This window comes from Ranitomeya variabilis, chromosome 4, assembly GCF_051348905.1.
Source record: "Ranitomeya variabilis isolate aRanVar5 chromosome 4, aRanVar5.hap1, whole genome shotgun sequence".
NCBI classification, from domain to species: domain Eukaryota; kingdom Metazoa; phylum Chordata; class Amphibia; order Anura; family Dendrobatidae; genus Ranitomeya; species Ranitomeya variabilis.
In genome coordinates, this window is record NC_135235.1 from 111180164 (window position 1) to 111205787 (window position 25624).

Here is a 25624-nt window from a genome sequence, read left to right on the forward strand (position 1 = left end):
TAAAGAAAGGTATTTTGCCGAAAATATAAAACGCTTTATTTTGGTAATACATGCACCTAAAACTAAAAGAGCCACCTTGTTAGAATGCAGCATTACTGCTGCACAAGGTGGCTCTTTTAGTTTATAACGGCTGGAGGGGGGTGACAGTGGCACTTTAAATGTCAGCTTATAAAGGTCAGAGGAGCTGGGTTCACACAGATTTTTTTTTTCCCTTCTACCTGTCCATAGAAAATGTTTTTAGTAATGCCATCTATTTAAATATGAAATGACAGAAATGATCCATGAGTTAGTTTTTAACTTCTTTACGTGTGTGTGTGTGTGTGTGTGTGTGTGTGTGTGTGTGTGTGTGTGTGTAAAATATATGTATTCGTGTATATAATATTATATATATGACGGTGTGTATGTATGCATACATACAGTATTCACAAAATTAACACAAAATTATGTCCTGGTCAGTGGGGCTTGCTGATAAATTCAAAATATGGCAATGGCTAGCCTTACACAATAGCAGGCTGTAGGCCAAATGACTATTGGGTCGATCGTTTGATCTACAGCCCTCTCAGCTGAACCTCCCATACACAGGAGCACTCGCAGTTCATCTCCAGGAGAACATTGCAAACAGCAGTTTCATATCGGACATGCACGATTGATATCTTTCCACTCTAGACAATCAGTCGGACGGATTCCCTATACACATTAGACTATCAACCGAACCTGTCGATATTGGTGGGTTTGGCCAACATAAGTCTAAGTATAACACCAAAAGGAACCTTAGATCCCAAATTATGTACCCAGAGAAAAGGAGATAATTATAAACAAACACTAAGATGAAGCAAGCTTTTCAATAATGGGCTAAAAGGTATATTTTTTTATTTTAAAGCAAAATTAAAATACCATTTTAATCATAAATACATAATTTACAATAAACAGCAGGAGGAAACACATAAAGAAACAGGTACATGAAAACCAAAGGTGGGAACACCTGGATATAAAAATCAATGTGTAATTAACATTTATGTATCAACTAGCTGTTTCCAGCCAGCTAATGCTCGGCATGCTCATTGCTATCTAATTAACGCTGCTAGTGATTAAACTAAAGTAAATAATGACAACATTCAATAGCGCTTACGCAGGTGGTAAATTAACTTAAAATGAAGTTAATAACAATATTAACCCCTTCCCGACCTGTGACACAGCGTATGCGTCATGAAAGTCGGTGCCAATCCGACCTGTGACGCATATGCTGTGTCACAGAATGATCGCGTCCCTGCAGATCTGTTGAAAGGGTTAACTCCCATTTTACGCGATCTGCAGAGACAGGGGGAGTGGTACTTCAGCCCAGGGGGGGTGGCTTCACCCCCCCCCGTGGCTACGATCGCTATGATTGGCTGTTGAAAGTGAAACTGCCAATCAGAGCGATTTGTAATATTTCACCTATGAAAATGGTGAAATATTACAATCCAGCCATGGCCGATGCTGCAATAGCATCTGCCATGGCTGGAGACCCCGATCTGCCCCCACCCCACCCCACCGATCGCCTCCCCAGTCGTCCTTTTTGCCCCGATCTCCGTTCCGCTCCCCTCCTCCCTCCTGTCAGCTCCCCCGGTCCTCCTGTCCGCTCCCCAGGTCCTCCGATTCCCCCCCCCCCGTGTTCCGGTCCCACCCCCCAATACTTACCTAGCTCCGATGTCCCTCCCGGTGTCCGGCCGTCTTCTTCATGGGCGCCGCCATCTTGCAAAATGGCGGGCGCATGCGCAGTGCGCCCGCCGAATCTGCCAGCCGGCAGATTCGTTCCTGCACATTTTGGTCGCTGTGATAAGTTCTATCACAGCGATCAAAATAAAAAAAATAGTAAATAAATCCCCCCCTTTGTCACCCCCATAGGTAGGGACAATAATAAAATACAGAAAATATAATTATTTTTGTTTTTCCATTAGGGTTAGGGTTAGGGGTACGGTTAGGGGTACGGTTAGGGGTAGGGTTAGGGGTACGGTTAGGGGTAGGGTTGCACTTAGGGTTGCACTTAGGGTTGCACTTAGGGCTAGGGTTGCACTTAGGGTTGCACTTAGGGTTGCACTTAGGGCTAGGGTTGCACTTAGGGTTGCACTTAGGGTTGCACTTAGGGCTAGGGTTGCACTTAGGGTTGCACTTAGGGTTGCACTTAGGGCTAGGGTTGCACTTAGGGTTGCACTTAGGGCTAGGGTTGCACTTAGGGCTAGGGTTGCACTTAGGGCTAGGGTTAGAATTAGGGTTAGAATTAGGGTTAGGGTTGGAATTAGGGTTAGAATTAGGCTATGTGCACACGGTGCGGATTTGGCTGCGGATCCGCAGCGGATTGGTCGCTGCGGATTCGTATCAGTTTTCCATCACGTTTACAGTACCACGTAAACCTATGGAAAACCAAATCCGCTGTGCCCATGGTGCGGAAAATACAGCGCGGAAACGCTGCGTTGTATTTTCCGCAGCATGTCAATTCTTTGTGCAATTCCGCAGCGTTTTACACCTGCTCCATAATAGGAATCCGCAAGTGAAATCCACACAAAAAACACTGGAAATCCGCGGTAAATCCGCAGGTAAAGCGCAGTGCGTTTTACCTGCAGATTTTTCAAAAACTGCGGAAAAATCCACACAAATCCGCAACGTGAGCACATAGCCTTAGGGTTAGGGTTGGAATTAGGGGTAAGACTAGGGTTAGGGGTGTGTTGGGGTTAGTGTTGGAGTTAGAATTGAGGGGTTTCCACTTTTTAGGCACATCAGGGGGTCTCCAAACGCGACACGGGGCCACCATTGATTCCAGCCAATCTTGCGTTGAAAAAGTAAAATGGTGCTCTCTCCCTTCCGAGCCCCGACGTGTGCCCAAACAGTGGTTTACCCCCACATATGGGGTACCAGCGTACTCAGGAGAAACTGATCAACAACTTTTGGGGTCCAATTTCTCCTGTAACCCTTGGGAAAATAAAAAATTGCGGGCTAAAAAATTATTTTTGAGGAAAGAAAAATGATTTTTTATTTTCACGGCTCTGCGTTATAAACTTCTGTGAAGCACTTGGGGGTTCAAAGTGCTCACGACACATCTAGATAAGTTCCCTTGGGGGTTTAGTTTCCAAAATGGGGTCACTTGTGGGGAGTTTCTACTGTTTAGGCACATCAGGGGCTCTGCAAACGCAACGTGATGCCCGCAGAGCATTCCATCAAAGTCTGCATTTCAAAACGTCACTACTTCACTTCCGAGCTCCGGCATGTGCCCAAACAGTGGTTTACCCCCACATATGGGGTATCACTGTACTCAGGAGAAACTGGACAACAACTCTTGGGGTCAAATTTCTCCTGTTACCCTTGGGAAAATAAAAAAATCAGGGCTAAAAAATTTTTTTTTGAGGAAAGAAAACGTATTTATTATTTTCACGGCTCTGCGTTATAAACTTCTGTGAAGCACTTAGGGGTTCAAAGTGCTCACCACACATCTAGATAAGTTCCCTTGGGGGTTTAGTTTCCAAAATGGGGTCACTTGTGGGGGGTTTCTACTGTTTAGGCACATCAGGGGCTCTGCAAACGCAACGTGACGCCCGCAGAGCATTCCATCAAAGTCTGCATTTCAAAACATCACTACTTCACTTCCAAGCCCCGGCATGTGCCCAAACAGTGGTTTACCCCCACATATGGGGTATCAGCATACTCAGGAGAAACTGGACAACAACTCTTGGGGTCAAATTTCTCCTGTTACCCTTGGGAAAATAAAAAATTCTGGGCTAAAAATCATTTTTGAGGAAAGAAAAATTATTTTCTATTTTCACGGCTCTGCGTTATAAACTTCTGTGAAGCACTTGTTGGTTTAAAGTGCTCACTATGCATCTAGATAAGTTCCTTGGGGGGGTCTAGTTTCCAAAATGGGGTCACTTGTGGGGGAGCTCCAATGTTTAGGCACACAGGGGCTCTCCAAACGCGACATGGTGTCCGCTAACGATTGGAGCTAATTTTCCATTCAAAAAGTCAAATGGCGCGCCTTCCCTTCCGAGCCTTGCCATGCGCCAAAACAGTGGTTTACCCCCACATATGAGGTATCGGCATACTCAGGAGAAATTGCCCAACAAATTTTAGGATCCATTTTATCCTGTCGCCCATGTGAAAATAAAAAAATTGAGGCTAAAATAATTTTTTTGTGAAAAAAAAGTACTTTTTCATTTTTACGGATCAATTTGTGAAGCACCTGAGGGTTTAAAGTGCTCACTATGCATCTAGATAAGTTCCTTGGGGCGTCTAGTTTCCAAAATGGGGTCACTTGTGGGGGAGCTCCAATGTTTAGGCACACGGGGGCTCTCCAAACGCGACATGGTGTCCGCTAAAGATTGGAGCCAATTTTTCAATCAAAAAGTCAAATGGCGCTCCTTCCCTTCCGAGTTCTGCCGTGCGCCCAAACAGTGTACTCAGAACAAATTGGACAACAACTTTCGTGGTCCAGTTTCTCCTTTTACCCTTGGGAAAATAAAATAATTGTTGCTAAAAGATCATTTTTGTGACTAAAAAGTTAAATGTTCATTTTTTCCTTCCATGTTGCTTCTGCTGCTGTGAAACACCTGAAGGGTTAATAAACTTCTTGAATGTGGTTTTGAGCACCTTGAGGGGGTGCAGTTTTTAGAATGGTGTCACTTTTGGGTATTTTCAGCCATATAGAACCCTCAAATTGACTTCAAATGTGAGGTGGTCCCTAAAAAAAATGGTTTTGTAAATTTTGTTGTAAAAATGAGAAATCACTGGTCAAATTTTAACCCTTATAACTTCGAAGCAAAAGAAATGTTGTTTCCAAAATTGTGCTGATGTAAAGTAGACATGTGGGAAATGTTATTTATTAACTATTTTGTGTCACATAACTCTTTGGTTTAACAGAATAAAAATTCAAAATGTGAAAATTGCAAAATTTTCAAAATTTTCGCCAAATTTCCATTTTTTTCACAAATAAACGCAGAAATTATCGACCTAAATTTACCACTAACATGAAGCCCAATATGTCACGAAAAAACAATCTCAGAATCGCTACGATCCGTTGAAGCGTTCCCGAGTTATTACCTCATAAAGGGACACTGGTCAGAATTGCAAAAAAACGGCAAGGTCATTAAGGCCAAAATAGGCTGGGTCATGAAGGGGTTAATAATACATTTTATTCAAAGTGTAAAATCAAAAGAAAACTGGATTCGTGTGGTAATGTGTGGGGACAGAGCCTCATGTGGTAATGTGTGGGGACGGAGCTTCGTGTGGTAATGTGTGAGGACGGAGCCTCATGTGGTAATGTGTGAGGACGGAGCCTCATGTGGTAATGTGGGTACCGAGCCTCATGTGGTAATGTGTGGGGACAGTGCCTCGTGTGGTAATGTGGGGACGGAGCCTCGTGTGGTAATGTGGGGGGGCGGGATTATGTGTGGTAATGTGGTGGGGGGCGGGATTATATGTGGTAATGTGGGGGGCGGATTATGTGTGGTAATGTGGTGGGGAGGCGGGATTATGTGTGGTAATGTGGGGGCGGGATTATGTGGTAATGTGGGGGGCGGGATTATGTGTGGTAATGTGGTGGGGGCAGAGCTACTGTGCAGGGGGCGGGATTATGTGTGATAATGTGGTGGGGGGCGGGATTATGTGTGGTAATGTGGTGGGGGGCAGGATTATGTGTGGTAATGTGGTGGGGGGCAGGATTATGTGTGGTAATGTGGTGGGGGGCGGGATTATGTGTGTTAATGTGGTGAGGGGCAGGATTATGTGTGGTAATGTGGTGGGGGGCAGGATTATGTGTGGTAATGTGGTGGGGGGCAGGATTATGTGTGGTAATGTGGTGGGGGGCGGGATTATGTGTGTTAATGTGGTGAGGGGCAGGATTATGTGTGGTAATGTGGTGAGGGGCAGGATTATGTGTGGTAATGTGGTGGGGGGTGGGATTATGTGGTAATGTGGTGGGGGGCGGGATTATGTGTGGTAATGTGGGGGGCGGGATTATATGTCGTAATGTGGTGGGGGGCGGGATTATGTGGTAATGTGGTCGGGGGCGGGATTATGTGTGGTAATGTGGTGGGGGGCGGGATTATGTGTGGTAATGTGGTGGGGGGCGGGATTATGTGGTAATGTGGTGGGGGGCGGGATTATGTGTGGTAATGTGGTGGGGGGCGGGATTATGTGTGGTAATGTGGTGGGGGGTGGGATTATGTGGTAATGTGGTGGGGGGCGGGATTATTTGTGGTAATGTGGGGGGCGGGATTATGTGTCGTAATGTGGTGGGGGGCGGGATTATGTGGTAATGTGGTGGGGGGCGGGATTATGTGTGGTAATGTGGTGGGGGGCGGGATTGTGTATGGTAATGTGCTGGGGGTGGGATTGTGTGTTGTAATGTTGTGGGGGGCGAGATTGTGTGTGGTAATGGGGTGGGGGGCGGAGCTACTGTGCAGGGGGCGGGATTAGCGAGTAATCACGATGCCTCTTATATATATAGATTGCATAGTCATGGGAAATACTAAATGCCAATAAATAAAAATACAAATATATTAAAGTGCAAGTGCTGGTAAACAAAGTAAACCATAAATTGGATTTACGGAAGGTACATACATGTGTATAATAGGGACCTGTTGTAATAAGACAGTGACAAATGGTCCAAACCATGGTAGTGATACAGATGAAATGTCACCCCTGATGAATCCTCTGAGTGAAGCGTGCGTTGGGGCAGGTGGACCAGGACGCATGTACCAGACCTCCCCTTTTCACTGACATATCATCTTTTGTGTAAGTACTTTAGTACCTTATGCATTTTTTCACGAATCTATTTAGTGCCAGTAATGACACTTGTTTGTTGACTTGAATTATGTTGATGAGGCTCTTTGTCCTATTTGGAATCTGTCATGTTTCTTTACATCTCTCACTTTGTACATGTTACTGGTGTCACTAGGAACATTCTGTTTTGTTATATGTATGTCTTTTGTATTGAAATCTTTAAGTGTATTTAATAAATTGTCAGCTTTTATGAGAACTTTGTGTGCGCTTGTTTTCCTATGTAGGTTGGTACATACACGCGGTAAGAGCCCTCAGTTGTAGGCTCTGAACATAGAAAGCCACTCTTCTGTCAGCTGTAGTCACTCCTGCTAGCTTTTTTCCAAGTCACTTAACCTTTCCTGCCTCTTTGCCAATGTGATTGTTTCCAGAGTATTTTGTTCTCCAGACTTTTACTGTAACTACTCTGCAGTGTTGGGTTAAAGCCCGAGTGCCATAAGAAGAAATAAATCCTGCTGTACAATTATGATTATCTAGTATTGTGAGCTAGGTTAGAACCGTAACGTTTATTTGGCTGGGGCAACATGTGGAAAAATTGAAGTTATCATTGGATTTTACAGTAATTCCTTGTAAATGAAAATCATTATGTAGTCTGAACCTTTCTTTTACACCAAGACTGGCTTTAGAGGTCTGCTATCAGACTTCAGTTTCCGGGCCGACCACAGTCTTCTGATCCGAAATAAGTCTATGAAGCTGGGTCAGCAGACCCATAGTAGGTTCTTCAGCGGACTGGGAAATGTGCATGTGTGAAGCTGGCTTTACTCATTGAATAGTTTTAAACCATATTCATTAAAGGAAAAGTCCAGCATATTTTTTTTCCCTTTTATTGCCCTCTTTATTAGGCATCAATAATGTGTGTGTGATGTGTTCCTATCTATACGAGAAACACACTCTGAGACTCATAGACTTTCTTTAAGCCGGTTGGTAACAATATGATACTGAAGGCGAATGGAGGCGAGAAAAAAAAATGCTGGAGTTGTCTGTAATTATTTTAGCAGTATTAGGGAGGTTGTCAGACTTTAGAAAATCAGTCATTTCCCCAACAGCTGTGCCTATCTTGTCTGGTATTGCTCCTCTGCCATGTTCATTGATTCACATCTTGGATGTCTACTGTTTCTGAGGTGATACTTCCTTTTTTTTCTAATACCCTCACTTTAATGATTTTTCTGTATGACAATTTGGCTGGATTAGAATGCAAAGACATACAATGCAAGTCAAAAACTGGAATTCAAACAGAATTTCAAGCAATTAGAGGCGAAGGGGACTGAAAGGTCTGGTGGCCTTGCTTACATCAAGCTTTAAAAGAGTACCTGTCACCAGTCTGGGGCTGCAATCTTTATTGCCTACAAAATGAAGATCCCCAGAATGAGTTTTCTAAATAAATATCTATTCACAAAAATAGTCAGAAGTATCCCCAAATGTCCCTTCAAAGGGCCTAAATTTCTAGCAATCTAGCAAGAGTCCAGACTTCTGGATTGTTCATCCATGGTATGTAAAGTGAAGACATACGCCCCCACACTCCACAGCCCACACAACCGTTCTTGCAGTGAAAGAGCGAGAGCTCATTCTTTGCACTAACCCCACTGCTGCCATGTTCTTCACTGATTTTACATTCAGAATCCACTTACTGTAGTAAAGTACATAGTACCGACACCCCCGCCAACCTAATTATCACCATCAATATCTTTATAGTTGGAAGCCTGCTTAATATATTTCAGGACAGAAGCAAAATAAACATATAACCTGCTGTAAGTAAAAGCAATAGTCGATATAAATAACATGCAGTACTTGTTCAACACCGTTTTTCCTTTAAAAAAAAAAAAATCAAGTGTGAAAGCCATCCCACCAGCGTCAGTATACCACAATCGAGATGGTCCTAAACCTTTTTTTGTTGTTGTTGCGTTTCAGGTTTCTGTATTTAGTGCCGGTAAGGTTGTAGCCTCCCTTTCTTTGAGCTGGACATAATGTTTGTATAGCTTCCCATTTGCTGGGTATCCATTCGGGACCAGGTTCTGCTCTGCACTTACTAAGTACCCTATGTTATGTATATACGCTATTGCTTTTACTTATTTACGTACAGCCGGGTTTTTGTTCATCTTCTTTCTGTCCTGGGTTTTTTCTTTTTAATACCCACAACGCCTCTGGGATGCAGATGAGTAGAAGCGTGTACTATAGTATTGAGCTATGGGGTGTTGTCTGTTTGGTTGTTTAACCTGCTCTGGTGGTCCCCTGTTTGTTGTGGCGATGTCTCTGTGTTTATGTGGGCCGCAGTCCTATTGAGGACATTGTCTATCTGGGAGTCATCTGACCACTTGAAAATTTTGGATACACATGACTATACGTTTACTTAAATAGGAATGTGGGATGGAGTGGCCCGCTGATATATATTTTTTGGATAAACGAGACACTGATATTTTCACCCAATAGTTGTGATTTTTCTATTACTCCCTATTAGGGACCTTTTTGTCTGGTACTAAATAACAATTTTGTTTTTTCTGCTGAGTTCATTTTTTTTGCTTTTTTCTATTCTAATTTTTGCATTTTTTTGATTTTTTATATTTGTTTCATTTTTTCCTGGGTATTGGTAATTAGTAGGTCTCCTTTAGGGAATATAGGGTGTAATTAGGGCTATTAGGGCCAGTCGTCGAGGAGCGGGGGCGCCTACCGCAGAAACTTAGGGTGTCAACCTCCGCTGTCAGGTAGGGACCAGTAATAGGACATCTGACAGGGAAATTAGTTTATTTTTGTTCTTTGAGCTGTTTGTATTTTTCTTAATATCATTGTCTTATACTGGAGCAAACTGTTTTTAGCTTTGATAATTATTAAAAGTTATATTTTAGGGATCCTTGTTGTTTTTGGTTTTTGGTTGTTTCTAGGATTCTAATATTATCTGTTCTGAGTGGTTCCTTTTTCAACTTATACTCCTAGACATCTACCTCAAATAGGTGTATATGGCCAAATATTATGTGTAACAGAGCTATTAGCAATGCCTTCTGCGTCGTTAGTCAGCTTCTGTTCACATGAATTTACATCCAGCCACAGACAGTGGAGACAAGCTTTTATTGCTGGGGATGTTGGCTGTAGGACTCCCATTGATCAGCCAATTATGGCGTATACTATGGATAGGCCATCAATATCATAGTAGTAAAACAATCCTTTAAGACAGGTATTTGGAGTTCTGGCCTAAGTAAATTTCCCCCATGTATCTAGTGTGTCATTGTCTACTTTGTGCGCATACAGCTGGGATTTGGACCTTTTGAATTCAGGATAAAAAAGTGCAAAAAAGCCAGCTCACCGATCAACTCATCCAGCACTCCGAGCACGGAAACTGCAGTGCTGCAGGAAACTGCTATCGATCGAATAGGTAATCCAGCTCAGTCAGTCCCGTGAAAACTTTTGAATTTTATTGAAAATTTTCTTTTAAGATTAGTAATCAAATATGCGTAAAAATCACAACCCCCATGTGGGAAGAGTAGCGTGTGCAGACACGTTTTGAACCTTGCGGTTCTTAGTCCTTGCATTGTATTATTTTTTATTATCTATTTATTTTTTTGTATTCGGGAGGTGCAATGGATTTCTGTAACCCCTGGTACCAGATTTTGGGGTCTGGTTTGCCGCTTTTCGGTCATTACATACAGCATTTAGCTGTGATATAAATCCAGGCTGCAGATTTTCTGTTGAAGCCAGACGGCCGCTAAAAAGATGATTTGTCAGGAAAACAAATCCTTTCATAAATGTTCAGCCTGTGTTTTTTAGTATTTTGACGGCTGACATTTGGTTATAAAATAGATTTGTGATCCATAGTCATCAATCAGTCACTGCTCACACCTACGTGATTCGCTTCAGAGACCATAAATCTCACTGAGTAAAACATAAACATACAAATCATTTCTTGGATTTCTTAAAGTAATGTGAAAAGAAACCATCTCTAGGAGCATAGCACAAGCTGGAATGCTAATGGGAAATAGAGCTAGGAATGGTAAATGTCAACATTACTGCTATAGAAGAGCCTAGTACACAGGATGACTACATAGAGAAGGACACTTGTACTTAGAAATGCTGCTGGCCACTCTCAGGGTATGTCCATTGGGGTCAGATCACAGTCTTACAAATTTAAGTTGAAAATTACTCTTGTCAGTTAAGATATTTCAGTGACCATTGTGGGTTTTTCTCACTTTGTCAGACGGATACTAACCATTTTGGCCACGTGTGTAATGGACTACTCTTCTGTGTCCCACTAATATTACACCAATGTAAAGGAGATCCAATCCAAACCTTCTTCTTCTGGATTCTGATGCATCAATGTCTGATACCTGTGTTTTGGGTGTAAAACGTAATATTCCCCCCTCCATTAACACAGTGGCCTGAAATGTGTGAATTCTACATTCTTCCAGCTCAGTTTCTGCATTACATTTATATGTGTAGTGGGGGAGTGTCATGGTGGTGTTGCCTGCAGCAGTCAGTTTCTGGCCACTTTAGTTACATATAACCCATACAGATGATTCTGCTGCGGATAACAGTGACTACCACAGGTGAACATCGTATACGCCGTTGTCCTGAGGACCAAGAAAATGTCTTGCGGGTGGACTACATTACTGGTAGAAGTGGCTCAGATCTTAAAGAGTAACTTTTGTTTAAAATTTTCTTACAAAAATTAACAATTCACATGAAAATTAGACCCTTTGTAATCTATCTTATCAGAGAAATCAGTTTCATTCTCCTAGATTAAACTTTTACTCTCAGTTCACAGGTAAAATCTGTGTTCAGTGAAGACAGCAGATAGCAGATGTTAGTTGGTGCTTGTAAAATTCTATGGAGATGGGAGGTGCACACAGACATTCTGCTGCAATTTCTCTTGAAGCAAAATATTCAGTGTTCATAGAACTCTGTGCACAACTGCCGTCTCCTATCTCAGTACTGGAAAATCTATATTCACTGAAGACAGATCATACCCATGAATTGAGAATGAATGATCAGTCTAGGACCAGAAAGAAGCAGATTTATTTAATAAGACATATTACATAGCTTCTTACTTTCGATAATTTTATTTAAAGCGTCGGTTACTCTACCCATTTTGCGTCCTACACCTGTTCCATTCTAGTAATGGCAATGTACATAGCTTACCACAAGCTTTGGCACACGTTATCAGTATGGTTGACAATTTACCTTTCTGCTTTCCCTCATGTACTTAGCATTTTGTTTCCCTTTGAAAGCTTCTCATAGTTCACAAGAATTAAAACATTTACGTAGTTTGATCTTTGTGCAATGCAGCTTAATAGAATTACGTCATAATAGATTAATGTAAAACCTTTTTAGAACTCTATTAATTATCTCCAGCCCTCATTCACATAAAACACAAGCAAGTGTATTGAAAGCCTGTTGGAACGTCTCTAGCTTTTACCCTTGCCAACTGTGACCTGAAAGATTCTTGAGTTCTAACTAGAGATGAGCCACCTCCCTAGTGTTCGGGTTCGGTTCGTCGAACAGGGACGTGTTCGACGAACTGTTCGTCGAATGTTCGACGAACACCGTCGAACCCCATTGAAACCAATGGCAGGCAAACACATACACACACATGGAAAACACATAGAAAACACCTTAAAAGGTGTCCAAAAGCTGACAAACTGCTCAGAAGACACAACAAACACATGGAATAGTCACAACTACATATAGTCACGCGAAAAGAAAAGAGGTGGAGGAGTAAAAGGAGGAGGAGACACAGATATAGGCATGTCATGCCCTTCTAAAATCAAGAAAGACTGGAGTAAAAAGCTAAACTCACTCTACCAACACCCAGACGTCTTGACAAAAAAAATGAAATAAGAAATATCTTTAGGTAGAATGGCGGCGGGTCCATTCAGAACACTTTCCTTAGAAGACGTAGTGGTACCCCCGTTGGGAGTTGTGCCAAAAAATGAACCCAATACATTCAGACTAATCCACCATTTGTCATATCCAAGGGGCAGGTCAGTAAACGACAGCATCGACGCAGAACCAAGTTCAGTACTATGTACTGTACCTCCTTTGACGAGGCAATCAGGCGGGTCAAGAAGTTGGTAAGGGGCACCCTAATGGCCAAAACAGACATTGAGGGGGCGTTGCGGTTACTACCTGTGCCTCCTAGTAGTGTCCTCCCATTGGGCTGCTTCTGTGAAGGAGCATACTACATAGATCGCTGTTTGCCCATGGGGTGCTCCATATCCTGCTCACTATTTGAGGCGTTTAGTTGCTTCCTCCAATGTGTCGTCATGGACGTTTGTAAGGCGGCACATATTATCCATTACCTCGACTACTTCTTATGCCTGGGCCCAAAAGATTCGCCACAATGTGAAAACACGCGGTAGTCCACCTGTGAGAAGGAGAGAGCTGGAGGGAGAGTGGACACCCCAGAGCCGAGGGGTTAGATTGAGAAAGAAAGAAGGCGGTGTAGCTTGCTTCATGGGTGGGGTACTCTGCTGAGTAGCAGAAATTGCTACTAGGCCCAAAAGGATTTCCTGGGCCAGATGCTGTTACAAAATAGTAATTAGGTAAACAGGAGGTGTAGCTTGCTTCATGGGTGAAGTATGCTGCTGAGTAGCACCAAATTCTACTAGGCCCAAAAGGATTTCCTGGGCTAGATGCAGTTAAAAATTAGTAATTAGATCAACAGGCGGTGTAGCTTGCTTCATGGGTGGAGTTCGCTGCTGAGTAGCACTAAATTCTACTAGGCCCAAAAGGATTTCCTGGGCCAGATGCCGTTAAAAATAGTACTTAGGTAAACAGACGGTGGTTGACCCGGCCCACTAGGCCGCATTGTAGCACAGTGAGCTTCCCACTGCAACTTATGCCTCATAGCCATGGGACGGTTCATGCATGAAGTACTCAAGCTAGTGTTTTTTTTGGCCTCTACTGGGATTTTGTTGACAAATCTTACAGACAACATGAGTTGGGTCATCCTTTGCGATGTCAAAAAATGCCCAGGCTATGCAAGGCTTAGAGCCCGTGCGACCTGAAGAGCCACCACGACTTCTGGTCTGAGGCACAGTTGGGGTTGAGGATGCAGTTGTTGACGTGCTTCCAGTACTCCGTCTCTGTCCAGGAAGGCGCATCGTTACCTCGTCATCAGACTCGTCACTAGCATCCTCCTCCACCTCCTCTGCTGACCTCATGGACTGGCAGACTGGGGGTTGACAGTAAGTGGGGTCTACAACCTCGTTATCATCATCCTGTGTGTTCTCACACCCGTCGTCCTCAGAGCCAACCTCTTCCTGCCCCGACCGAAAAGTCAAGTTTTCGTTCCAATCAGGTATCTCAGTCTCATCATCATGTTCCTCATTGTCTCCACCAACAGGAGTTACAGTTTGGGAACGAGGGTCTACATTATGCTCAGAACCTTCTTCATCTGGGCCTGGATCCGACTCACAAAGATTCTGGGCATCAGTGCAGATCATTTCCTCATCTGGATTTATCGAAGCTCTGGAGCAGAGCTCTGATTCCCAGGCTATAGTATGCGTAAACAGCTCTACAGACTCAACCATGTGTGTTACCCCATGCTCAGACGGGCAGCTGGAGATTTGGGAGCTGTGAGGAAGCAAGTGCGATTGGGGTGACAACTCTGAGGACTGGAGTAGTTGTGATGCTGAAGTTGACATGGAGGAGAGCCCACTTGAACGAGCACTTGATATCCGTTCAAGCAGCTGCTGTTTTTGTGCCTCATCTGGAATTTTTGGCGTTGCTTGTAGCGATGGTCGTAAGAAAAGGATCATATCAGATTGTCCACGAAAAGAAGTAGACATCTTACTTTGGCTGGAAGATGGTCTTTCTTCTGCAGATGTTACTGTTGCTTTACCACCTACCCCACGGACACAACCTTTTTTTCCCTTTCCAACACGCCTATTCCCCTTTCCACCAGCAGCAGACCTTTTGCCACTCATTTTAGTGCTTAACTAATTGGCAACTCTGTATCTGTAGTTGTTGGCACAACAACCGATGGATGAAAACCGAGCAGAACTGAGTGGCCAAACTGTGGTACTAGGCCCAAAACTATCAACTGGATTAGATGCAGTGAAAATTGAGATACACAGGCCGTGTAGTTAGTTTCACAGGCGGGCTACTCTGCTGACGTGCAGACACTGCTCCTAGGCCCTAAACTATTAACTGGATTAGATGCAGTAAAAATTGATACAGAGGCAGTGTAGCTAGCTTCACAGGCGGTCTACTCAGATGACTATCAGCCGATGCTAGTAGCCCAAAAGGATTGGCTGAGCTAGATTACACCAAATGCTGTGACTAACACTTCCACAGCACTGGCTCAAACTTGCCTGGCAAACAGTGCCATGAACTGCTATAACCTACCCTGAAAAGGGCTGATATTACAACTAGTCCCGACTCCTCCCGACTCCCTAAACCTATCTCTCTGACAATTCACTCCAAAAAAAACACTCTTAGGCCGGCGTCACACTAGCGAGTTTTACGGACGTATGAGCGCCAAAAATACGTCCGTAAAAATCGCATTACACACGGCCCAATTATTCTCTATGGGGCTGCTCCTACCAGCCGTATATTACGCATCTGTAATATATGGTCTTGTACGGCCGTAGAAAATCGCAGCATGCTGCGTTTGTAACCGTATAGGGCAAAAAAAACGCCAATGAAAGTCTATGGGGGCGAGAAAAATACGGATTCCACACTTACCAGCAGTGTGACTTGCGAGAAATACGCAGCGGTGTTAGTGAAAAGCCGGTAATTCAATTGCCGGCTTTTCATTTCTCCTTCCCAAACCCGACAGGATATGAGACATGGTTTACATACAGTAAACCATCTCATATCCCCTTTTTTTTTGCATATTCCACACTACTAATGTTAGTAGTGTGTATGTGCAAAATTTGGGCGCTGTAGCTGCTAAAATAAAGGGTTAAATCGCGGAAAAAATTGGTGTGGGCTCCCGCGCAATTTTCTCCGCCAGAGTGGTAAAGCCAGTGACTGAGGGCAGATATTAATAGCCAGGAGAGGGTCCATGGTTATTGGCCGCCCCTGGCTACAAACATCTGCCCCCAGCCACTCCAGAAAAGGCACATCTGGAAGATGCGCCTATTCTGGCACTTGGCCACTCTCTTCCCACTCGCGTGTAGCGGTGGGATATGGGGTAATGAAGGGTTAATGTCACCTTGCTATTGTAAGGTGACATTAAGCCAGATTAATAATGGAGAGGCGTCAATTATGACACCTATCCATTATTAATCCAATTGTCTGAAAGGGTTAAAAAACACACACACACATTATTAAAAATTATTTTAATGAAATAAACACACAGGGTTGCGGTGAGGCGCCCTCTGGTGGATGTTCTCATGAACTGGAGCCTTGGAAAAGTTCCCACGCTCGAGTTCATATGAGTTCATCCACCAGAGGGCGCCTCACCGCAACTCAATGTAAGTACAGATCACTCAGATTTCCTTTCAGCACCCGGGGAATACAGACACGAGCGAGTGCTTTAGCACTGCTCCTGGCTGTAAAATAATTAACCCCTTCAGATGGATTACCTCTTTGGACGTGACAGGTCATCAGAGGGTATGTATATTGTGGGTTTATTATTTTGCCAAGCGAGGGTCTTCAGATGGATTGAGAGAACAATAAAATACTAAAACAACCTGTGTGTTTATTTCATTAAAATAATTTTTAATAATGTGTGTGTGTGTGTGTGTATTTTTAACCCTTTCAGACAATTGGATTAATAATGCATAGGTGACATAACTGACGCCTCTCCATTATTAATCTGGCTTAATGTCACCTTACAATAGCAAGGTGACATTAACCCTTCATTACCCCATATCCCACCGCTACTCGGGAGTGGGAAGAGAGTGGCCAAGTGCCAGAATAGGCGCATCTTCCAGATGTGCCTTTTCTAGGGTGGCTGGGGGCAGATGTTTGTAGCCAGGGGGGGGCCAATAACCATGGACCCTCTCCTGGCTATTAATATCTGCCCTCAGTCACTGGCTTTACCACTCTGGCGGAGAAAATTGCGGGGGAGCCCACGCCAATTTTTTCCGCCATTTAACCCTTTATTTTAGCAGCTCCAAATTTTATATATATATATACTGTATATATGTTTTACCGAACATTTGAGCACATAAATCCATTAGATGTCGGTTTTGCAAGCCTGCGAGAAAATATCGCAGTACGGATGCCATACGGATTACATACGGAGGATGCCATGCTCAAAATACGCTGACACACCCTGCCTACGGATGACATACGGACCACTATTTTGGGAACATTTCTCCGTATTACGGCCGTAAAAAACGGACAGTATTGTCTTACGCTGAGTGTGACTCCAGCCTTAGTCTGTATAGCGCCCACAGCAGCAGCGGTGCCGTCTAACACTAAGCTGCAGCAGTGAGGAAATGGTGGCGACGGGGCAAATGGCTGGTTCTTATAGGGCAAGGACATGTGACATACACAGCCAGTGACACATGCCCTTGCTTGTGTGCACCACATGCACATTGCTGTGTGAGTGTGCACTGCTGATAGGCTGAGAGACTGCACCGCCCCTCTGTAAATGCGGGAAAGAAAAAAAAATGGAGATCAGCGTTATTTCAGCACAGATCTATCCCCCGCCCACTATACACTGAAACAGTCCATTAACAATGATAAACAGTTTTAATGTGCTAATCAAGCTAGGCTTTTGGTGAACGAACAGTTATCGAACAGAAACTCGAACAGCCGAATTTTAAGCAAATTGTTCGGGTTCGTCGAACGACTCGAACACCGCCCAAAACAGCTCGAATTTGAAATTGTCGAACCGTTCGACTCGAACACCGCTCAGCTCTAGTTCTAACATTAATATAATTGCTTATGCTGAATATTCAGAATGACAGATAAATCCACATGGAGAAAGAAGTAACTTTTCTGATAAGATATATTACAGAGTTGCCTATTTTTGTGTACAATTGATTTCTGAAATGGAAATTAGAACAATGGTTACTCTTTAAGCTAATCGCTTTATTTTTTGTCTCATTACTTCCATTTCTCCTTTTATTGCAACTTTACAATGATGACACTGTCTGTTTTGTCGTGTGCTTAATACAATGTGTTAAGGGAATATAAAAACAGAATAAGGAATATTTGTGTATCATGAGAATTTTTTTTTTTTTTTCACCAGAGCCAATGCTGAAGCACAGTCTTCAGTGAAACACAACTTGAGAGAAGAGAACAATGCCAAAGCGAAGGAGGCAGAGGACCAAGAGAACAGTGATGACCAGGCTGTGGAGTCAAGTGAAGAAGACCAGCAGCCGGAAGGAAAAAAGAAAAAGCAACGTGTAGGGTTTAGGGATCGGAAGGTATGTGGACTGATGGTGACAGACAAATCATGAGATTATCAGGTTGAAATATATTTTCTTACATGAAGTATCCTTTAATTTACTAGGGTTGTTATTTGATACAATGCCAGTTTGGTGACTTCTTCAAACACTAATTCACTATAGTGAGGATTTGGTTCCTCAGATTCATTTGTGTTATTCTTTTCATTTTGAATCCCTTCCCCTTTTATAGCTGAGACTGAAGCTTTGGTGGCTGTCATGTCTCTCCAGTGAGTCTGATTGTTTAGACTACCTTATGCACATAGCATTATGTCAGCATTGGTAAGAAACTCACAGTAATTCTGTTGAAGTCAGCAAAGCTTCGTAATTTAAGATGGAGTACAGCAGTGTGTGACCGGATCAGTGGTTCTGCTGTAGAGTACCGAAGTCTGTGTTTGAGACTGTACTCTGGTAGATTGTATGATGTATATCTCCAGCAGAAATATGTTGATGTTTACCACCGTATACAACATCGCCCATAATTTTGCAAAGGACCTCTATAACAATGCTCAGTCTGCTAACAAAACATCAGCATGCCACCGTGATATAGGCCAAAAGGACATTCTTGTGGCTTCTCTTTGGGAAATAGAGCTATATATATGCGGGACTAAAGCACAATCGTCAGAGCGCCTCATAGAGCCCACAACTCTTGTGAACCACATTTTAGATCATTAGTCCTACAGCTGCTTCAGAAGCTCCTATTCGAAAGGCGCAGGGCATTCTGGAGACATTCTGACAGCTATATTAGAATGCATTGATTTGCAGGGTATTGGTGGCATTCATACATACATTGACACTCACTCTTTCACGCAGTCCTCCGCTTCCAACCCCAGGAGAACCTCTCTCAAATTTGAATATTTCATGGACATATAAAGTGCTTTTGTAGAAGGGAGTATATTTGTTAACTTAATTAGACCATTGATACACCGAAGGAATTTCTGTCGACTTCTATATCAATATAACCGCTGTCATGGCACAGAAAAGAAATATGCGAAAGAGTCGTATGTAGGAATTTTTTTCAAATCATCCAAGACCCCCCTTGCAGACCACACTTGTGTGAAGAGGACCCACAGGACCTGCAAATAGGTTTGCATTAAAATGACTTGTCTCTGACCATAGTGGCGAGAGCTTGGGACTGGTCCAGACAACATTTATTAACGTTTCTTGAGCTGTTAAGCATGAAAAGCAAAGATCCAAATCAGAGATGCCCATATTCCGCAGTCTACACTGTGTTCCAAATTATTATGCAAATAATATTTCCTCATATTTTCTCTAAATTACCTATCTGAATTGCAGTCATTGTTATTTTCCAGTCATCTACTATTCTAGTATAATTGCAATGTTTTGGAACAAACTGCCTATGAAAACAGTATATTTAAAAAAAAAAAATAAACACTCAAAATGCATGTTCCAAATTATTATGCACAGCAGAGTTTTCAACCTTTTTTTTTTTATTTTTAACAAAAAATGGTCAATTGTGAAGTTATAAGCATTATCAGCTTATTACAAAATGAAATCAAACAGTTTTCAAGTGAAAACTTTATTCTAGGTGATGTTACATTTGCACATAGGACCCCTTGTTCGAAAGAAGCTTCTGAACTCTCTCGTCCATTGAATTTGTCAGTTTTTGGATGGTTTCTGCTTCAATTGTTTTGCATGTGGACAGAATACCCTCCCAGAGCTGTTGCTTAGATGTGAACTGCCTCCCGCCATCATAGACACTCCTTTTGATGATGCTCCAGAGGTTCTCAATGGGGTTGAGGTCAGGGGAAGATGGTGGCCACACCATAAGTTTGTCCTCTTTTATGCCCATAGCAGCCAGAGATGCAGATGTGTTTTTTGCAGCATGAGACGGTGCATTATTATGCATGAAAATGATCTTGCTGCGGAAAGCACGGTTCTTCCTCTTGAACCATGGGAGGAAGTGTTGTTTTAGAAACTCCACATAGATTATGGAGTTCATCTTTACCCCTTCAGGGATCATAAAGGGGCCGACAATCTCTCTCCCCATGATTCCAGCCCAAAACATTACTCCACCTCCTCCTTGTTGGTGCCTTAGAGGTGTTTTCATGGGGTGTCCATCAACCAGCCATCCTCCACTCCATCCATCTGGACCATCGAGCGTTGCACGGCACTCATCGGTGAACAAAACAGTTTGGAAGTCAGTCTTCATGTATCGTTTGGCCTACTGGAGCCGTTTCTGCTTGTGTGCAGTGGATAGAGGTGGTCAACAGGATGGCTTACGCACAGCTGCAAACCTCTGAAGGACCCTGCATCTTGTTGTTCTGGGGACGTTGGAAGCACCAGCAGCTTCAAAAACTTGTCTGCTGCTATGACAAGGCATTTTTGCAGCTGCTCTTTTACGCAATTGCCTGTTGGAAAGAGTCCTCAATTTGTCCTTATCAGCACGCACACGTGTGTGCTGGGAATCCGCTACATACTTCTTGATTGTGCGATGATCACGATGAAGTGTCTTGGCAAGGTTGATTGTAGTCATGCCTTGACCTAAATACTCCACAATTTGTTGCTTCTCAGCAGCCGACACATCCTTTTTCTGTCCCATTTTGGCAAAAAATGTAGGCTGCTTAATAATGTGGAACAGCCTTCTTAAGTAGTCTTGCCTTTATTTGGACACACCTGCCAAACTAATGTGCACAGGTATCTGCAATTGCTTTCAGTGATATAAAGAGCCCTGACACACATCACCATCAATGAGTTTAAATAACAGACAAAAAAATTCTAACCTTATCACTCCTAAACTCTTGGTGCATAATAATTTGGAACACAGTGTAGTGGTGTAGTAAACTGTGTTGGAATCTATATTGTGTAAGAATTACTTTTGAGCTTTTGAACAGGACATTTGCAAAGGGCTTAAGAGAAGATGTAGAAATCAATATATAGGTAAAGGCATGTCTAAGTTAAAAAAGGTCAAAAGGTCATAGCGAGATTTAAGAGAGTCAAAGGTTTGGAAGCTGGATGAATAGTTTGCCCAAATACCGCAAAGCCAACTCTTGCCCAGAATGTACCTGAGCTTTGCGCTAGCAGATAGGGAAGATGGCTGTTGTGCCACACTGGAGTATTGAAGGGAGATAACAGTGATATCAGGGTTATTTGTAAGTTTCAGGTGATAAAGGCTTTTATATCTGTAAGTGAAATTAGATAAAGTCTCATAAGTGTCAATAAGGGTTCCATATAAAGCGGAGGCTGTGTTACTCATATCTAAGGGTACCGTCTCACAGTGGCACTTTGATCGCTACGACGGTACGATCCGTGACGTTCCAGCGATATCCATACGATATCGCTGTGTCTGACACGCAGCAGCGATCAGGGACCCTGCTGAGAATCGTACGTCGTAGCAGATCGTTTGGAACTTTCTTTCGTCGCTGGATCTCCCGCTGTCATCGTTGGATCGGTGTGTGTGACACCGATCCAACGATGCATTCGCTTGTAACCAGGGTAAACATCGGGTTACTAAGCGCAGGGCCGCGCTTAGTAACCCGATGTTTACCCTGGTTACCATCGTAAATGTATAAAAAAACAAACAGTACATACTCACATTCCGGTGTCCGTCAGGTCCCTTGCCGTCTGCTTCCCGCACTGACTGACTGCCGGCCGGAAAGTAAAAGCACAGCACAGCAGTGACGTAACCGCTGTGCTTTCACTTTACGGCCGGCAGTCAGTCAGTGCGGGAAGCAGACAGCAAGGGACCTGACGGACACCGGAATGTGAGTATGTACTGTTTTTTTTTTTTTTACATTTACGATGGTAACCAGGGTAAACATCGGGTTACTAAGCGCGGCCCTGCGCTTAGTAACCCGATGTTTACCCTGGTTACCCGGGGACTTCGGCATCGTTGGTCGCTGGAGAGCTGTCTGTGTGACAGCTCTCCAGCGACCACACTACAACTTACCAACGATCACAGCCAGGTCATATCGCTGGTCGTGATCGTTGGTAAATCGTTTTGTGAGATGGTACCCTTAGTCTAGCGACCAGTTTGCATACACTGCTAGATAATTACATATATGAGGAACAGAAACGTCTTCAGAATCCATTGAGGTCAGCAATGTAGCTAGCTTGAATTTAGGGGACCTTCTTTGCAAAAAATGAGCATAAACACTTTACAAGGCCTTGGAAGAACTCTTAACAGGAGAAAAATAATATAAGTATGAAACAAACACAGGAATTTGGGAAGATATATCATTTTAAAACTATTAATTCTACCTAACAGGGATAAATAAAAATGTCTATTCTTTTAGTTTCTCCTCTGTAGGTTCTATCAAAGGGTTCAAGTTGCCTACACTGCACTAGAATAGGGGAGCTCTGTACGAGAGACACAGTCCAGCTCACCCTTGAGATTCTGTCTATCGGGTGGTTGTGAGCCGGCATTGGAAAGAGGGCCAGTTTTGCCTGGTTATCTCTAAAGCAAGAGAATATTTCAAATTTCTCCACAATATATAGGAAAGCAGTCATTGAAGGCCGCAAATTGGTAAAACTAGTGTGTCGTCCGTATTTAAAGATAATTTTTCAACTTTGTCAACCTTCTGGACCAGTTCAGTAGAGCAATATTGACATATAGCAACCGCCAAGGGCTCAATTGCCAGTTCAAGGAAGAGAAGGGACAGAGGGCAACACTGTTTAATACCTCTTCCTTGGGGAAATGAGCTAGCTCCATCCAAGTTTGTATGGATTTGAGCTAGCTGTGAGTCATACAATAGCTAAATCCAATATAGAAACTTGAGACCCCAAAGATAAGACAACTCAACATAGTCAAAGGGCTTACAAGTATCAAGGAATGCGGCATAACCCAGGTCTTGTGTTATTCTGTTCGACTTGTGGAAAGAATTTTGGCAAAATTTAAATATCAAAGTTAAACAAAGAGCAACCAACGGGGCCTTCCTCATTGAGGCTGGAAGAGCATCCAAATCCTGCATAGAGGTAAGTTTTAAGAAGTAACGGCAACAACTCTACTAGATAAAGTTTCTGTTGTTTATTAGGCAAGCCAATAAGCCCAGGGATCCTACCTGAAGAAAGGAACTTGCTAGCCTCCATTATCTCATTTTCAATAATGGGGGAGTTACACAATGTTGTCTGCTCCTCAGGCAATCTCGAAAGTGACAGATCATCTAAGAAAGTGGCTGCCTCACCTGAAGCAGTGTCATATTTGGTGTTATAGAAATTATAATGGTCATTAAATACTTTAATATCCATTAACTGATCAAAACAGAACCAACCCTCTGCATTTAACACACCCAGGAAAGATAAAAAGGATGTGCTGAATAGGCTAGAAAGTCCAACGTCTTCCCATGTTTATCCCCGATTTCAAATAAGATTGCCTAGTCCTTGCCTTTTTTAATACTAACATTTATCTTTGGGCTTCTAAACAAAGACTGCTGTTTAAATGAGTAGGATCAGCCCTATTTCATTTGTTTGGTCAGATCAAATTCTTGCTGGATTAAATTTCCTCTATGCACAGCCATCCCATTAAATTGGTTGTCCAGTCTTGCGATTTGACTGCAGACATGTGAATCCTCAGTGCGCGCTGTCACTAATCTCTAGTGATGATCGTGGGCAGTCATGTGACCACAAGTATACGATTTGTATACATGCAGACACGTGCCGACTAGATGTGCACAGCCTCGCTCAATACAAGTGAGTTGTGAGAGGACGGACAAATCTAGTTGGGATGTGACCAGAAATAAGCAGTCGCATGACCGGTTGAACTCGCCACTGACAGCGCTCGGAGAAATGTGACAGCGCATGCTGTGAAGATTCACCAGTTTGCTGTCACATAGAGTGACTGCATTCTTGAGCCCCAAGCCTGGACAACCCCTTTAATTAGAAAAAAACACTTTAATAGTTGCTTTATAGGCATCGCATCCTACTAGAGGATCTGGATGCTTTAGAATTTGTCCCCAAAATCCGAATGAATAGAATTAAATTTCTCTTTCACTAAGAGGGACTGCAGCCAAGCAGGGTGTAGTGTCAGTAAACTTTGCCCTGGGCCCACCCACACCAAAATTTAAACGTACCATAGCTGAGTGGTCAGAAATACTTTGTCTGGGTATATTTGATATCTGTAGAAGAACGTATAAGGAGCACAAGGCCAAATCTATACAAGACAGATGCATGGGAGCCGAAGAAGACTGTTTAATTGGAAACCTGGATTTCTAGTTTTCTACAATGGTTTGCGAAAGTGTTAACCAACCTTGGCGTTTTTTGTGTTTTTCTACCTCACAACCTGTGATTTCACTGTTTGTGAGGGTTTGCATCAGTTCATGTAAAGAACATACCTACAACTGTGAACATTTTGGTTTTCTTTTTATTGTGAAGAAACATCAAATTAACAAAATAACTGAACTTCAGTGTGCATAACTACTCACTCTCCCTAAAGTCAGTACTTTGTAGAGCCTCATTTTGTGGTTATTACAGCTGCAAGTTCCTTTGGATAAGACTCTATGAGCTTTCCACAGCTTGCTACTGGGATATTTGCCCATTCTTCAAGGCAAAACTGCTCCAGCTTCTTCGAATTAGATGCTTTCTTCTGGTGAACCACAATCTTCAAGTCTGACCACAGATTCTCAATTTGTTTAAGGTCTGGGCTTTGACTAGGCCACTCCAAAACATTTACACGTTTCCCCATAAACAACTTGATTGTTGGTTTAGCAGTGTGCTTTGGGTCATTGTCTTGTTGGAAGGTAAACCTCCGTACCAGTCTCAAAACACTGACAGACTGAAAAAGGTTTTGCTCAAGAACATCCCTTTATTTCTCACCATCTTTCTTCCCCTCAACTTGGACAATTTTTTCTGTCCCTGCTACTGAGAGACATCCCCACAGCATGATGCTGCCACTATCATGTTTCACTCTGGGAATGGTGTTCTTGGGGTGATGAACTGTTGGTTTGGTGCCAAAAACTACATTCACCTTGGTGGCCAAAATAGTTCATTTTTGGTCTCCCTTGACCACAGCACCTTCCTCCATACATTTGGAGAGTCTCCCACATGTTTTTTGTCAAACTAAAAATGTTGTAACTATACTGGCCTGGAATGTCTTGTTGCTGGGTAATTTTTATCCCACAATGAATGGTGGTATTGGTTATTTAGAGGGTTGTTTTTGTTCATTATATGGAAAAGTGAATGATGTCGTTCAAAGCTAGAACTCTTCCAATAAAAGCAAGCCCTTGTATGGCAGTGTTGATGAAAAACTAAAAATAATTTTGCAAAAGGGTGGTTAAAACCCCCTCAAAAATCTGGCTGCGACAGGAATAGGTTGCAAATGCTTTTTTATTTTACTTGAATACATTGACATAGTCATTATTCTAATGTACAGCTAAATGTTTGTTCGAATGATGGTGAATTGAAGAATGAGAGCTTGAATAGCCTCTTATAGCGGTATTATTCTGTTCTGATAGGTCAGCTGTACAATTATAAGACACATTGTCTAAGAAGCATAAATGGCCCCATACTCTTCCTTGCTGCAGTACATAATC

General features: G+C 42.9%; 1 protein-coding gene across 1 annotated transcript in view; it reads left to right on the forward strand.

Moving 5' to 3' along the window:
- The window catches only part of MICU1 (mitochondrial calcium uptake 1), a 294629-nt gene that overhangs the window by 52509 nt on the left and 216496 nt on the right, over positions 1-25624 (forward strand). Inside the window, exon 3 of the mRNA XM_077259125.1 lies at positions 17942-18119. Within this exon, the coding sequence (XP_077115240.1) occupies positions 17942-18119 (178 nt within the window). The remainder of the gene's footprint in view (positions 1-17941; positions 18120-25624) is intronic.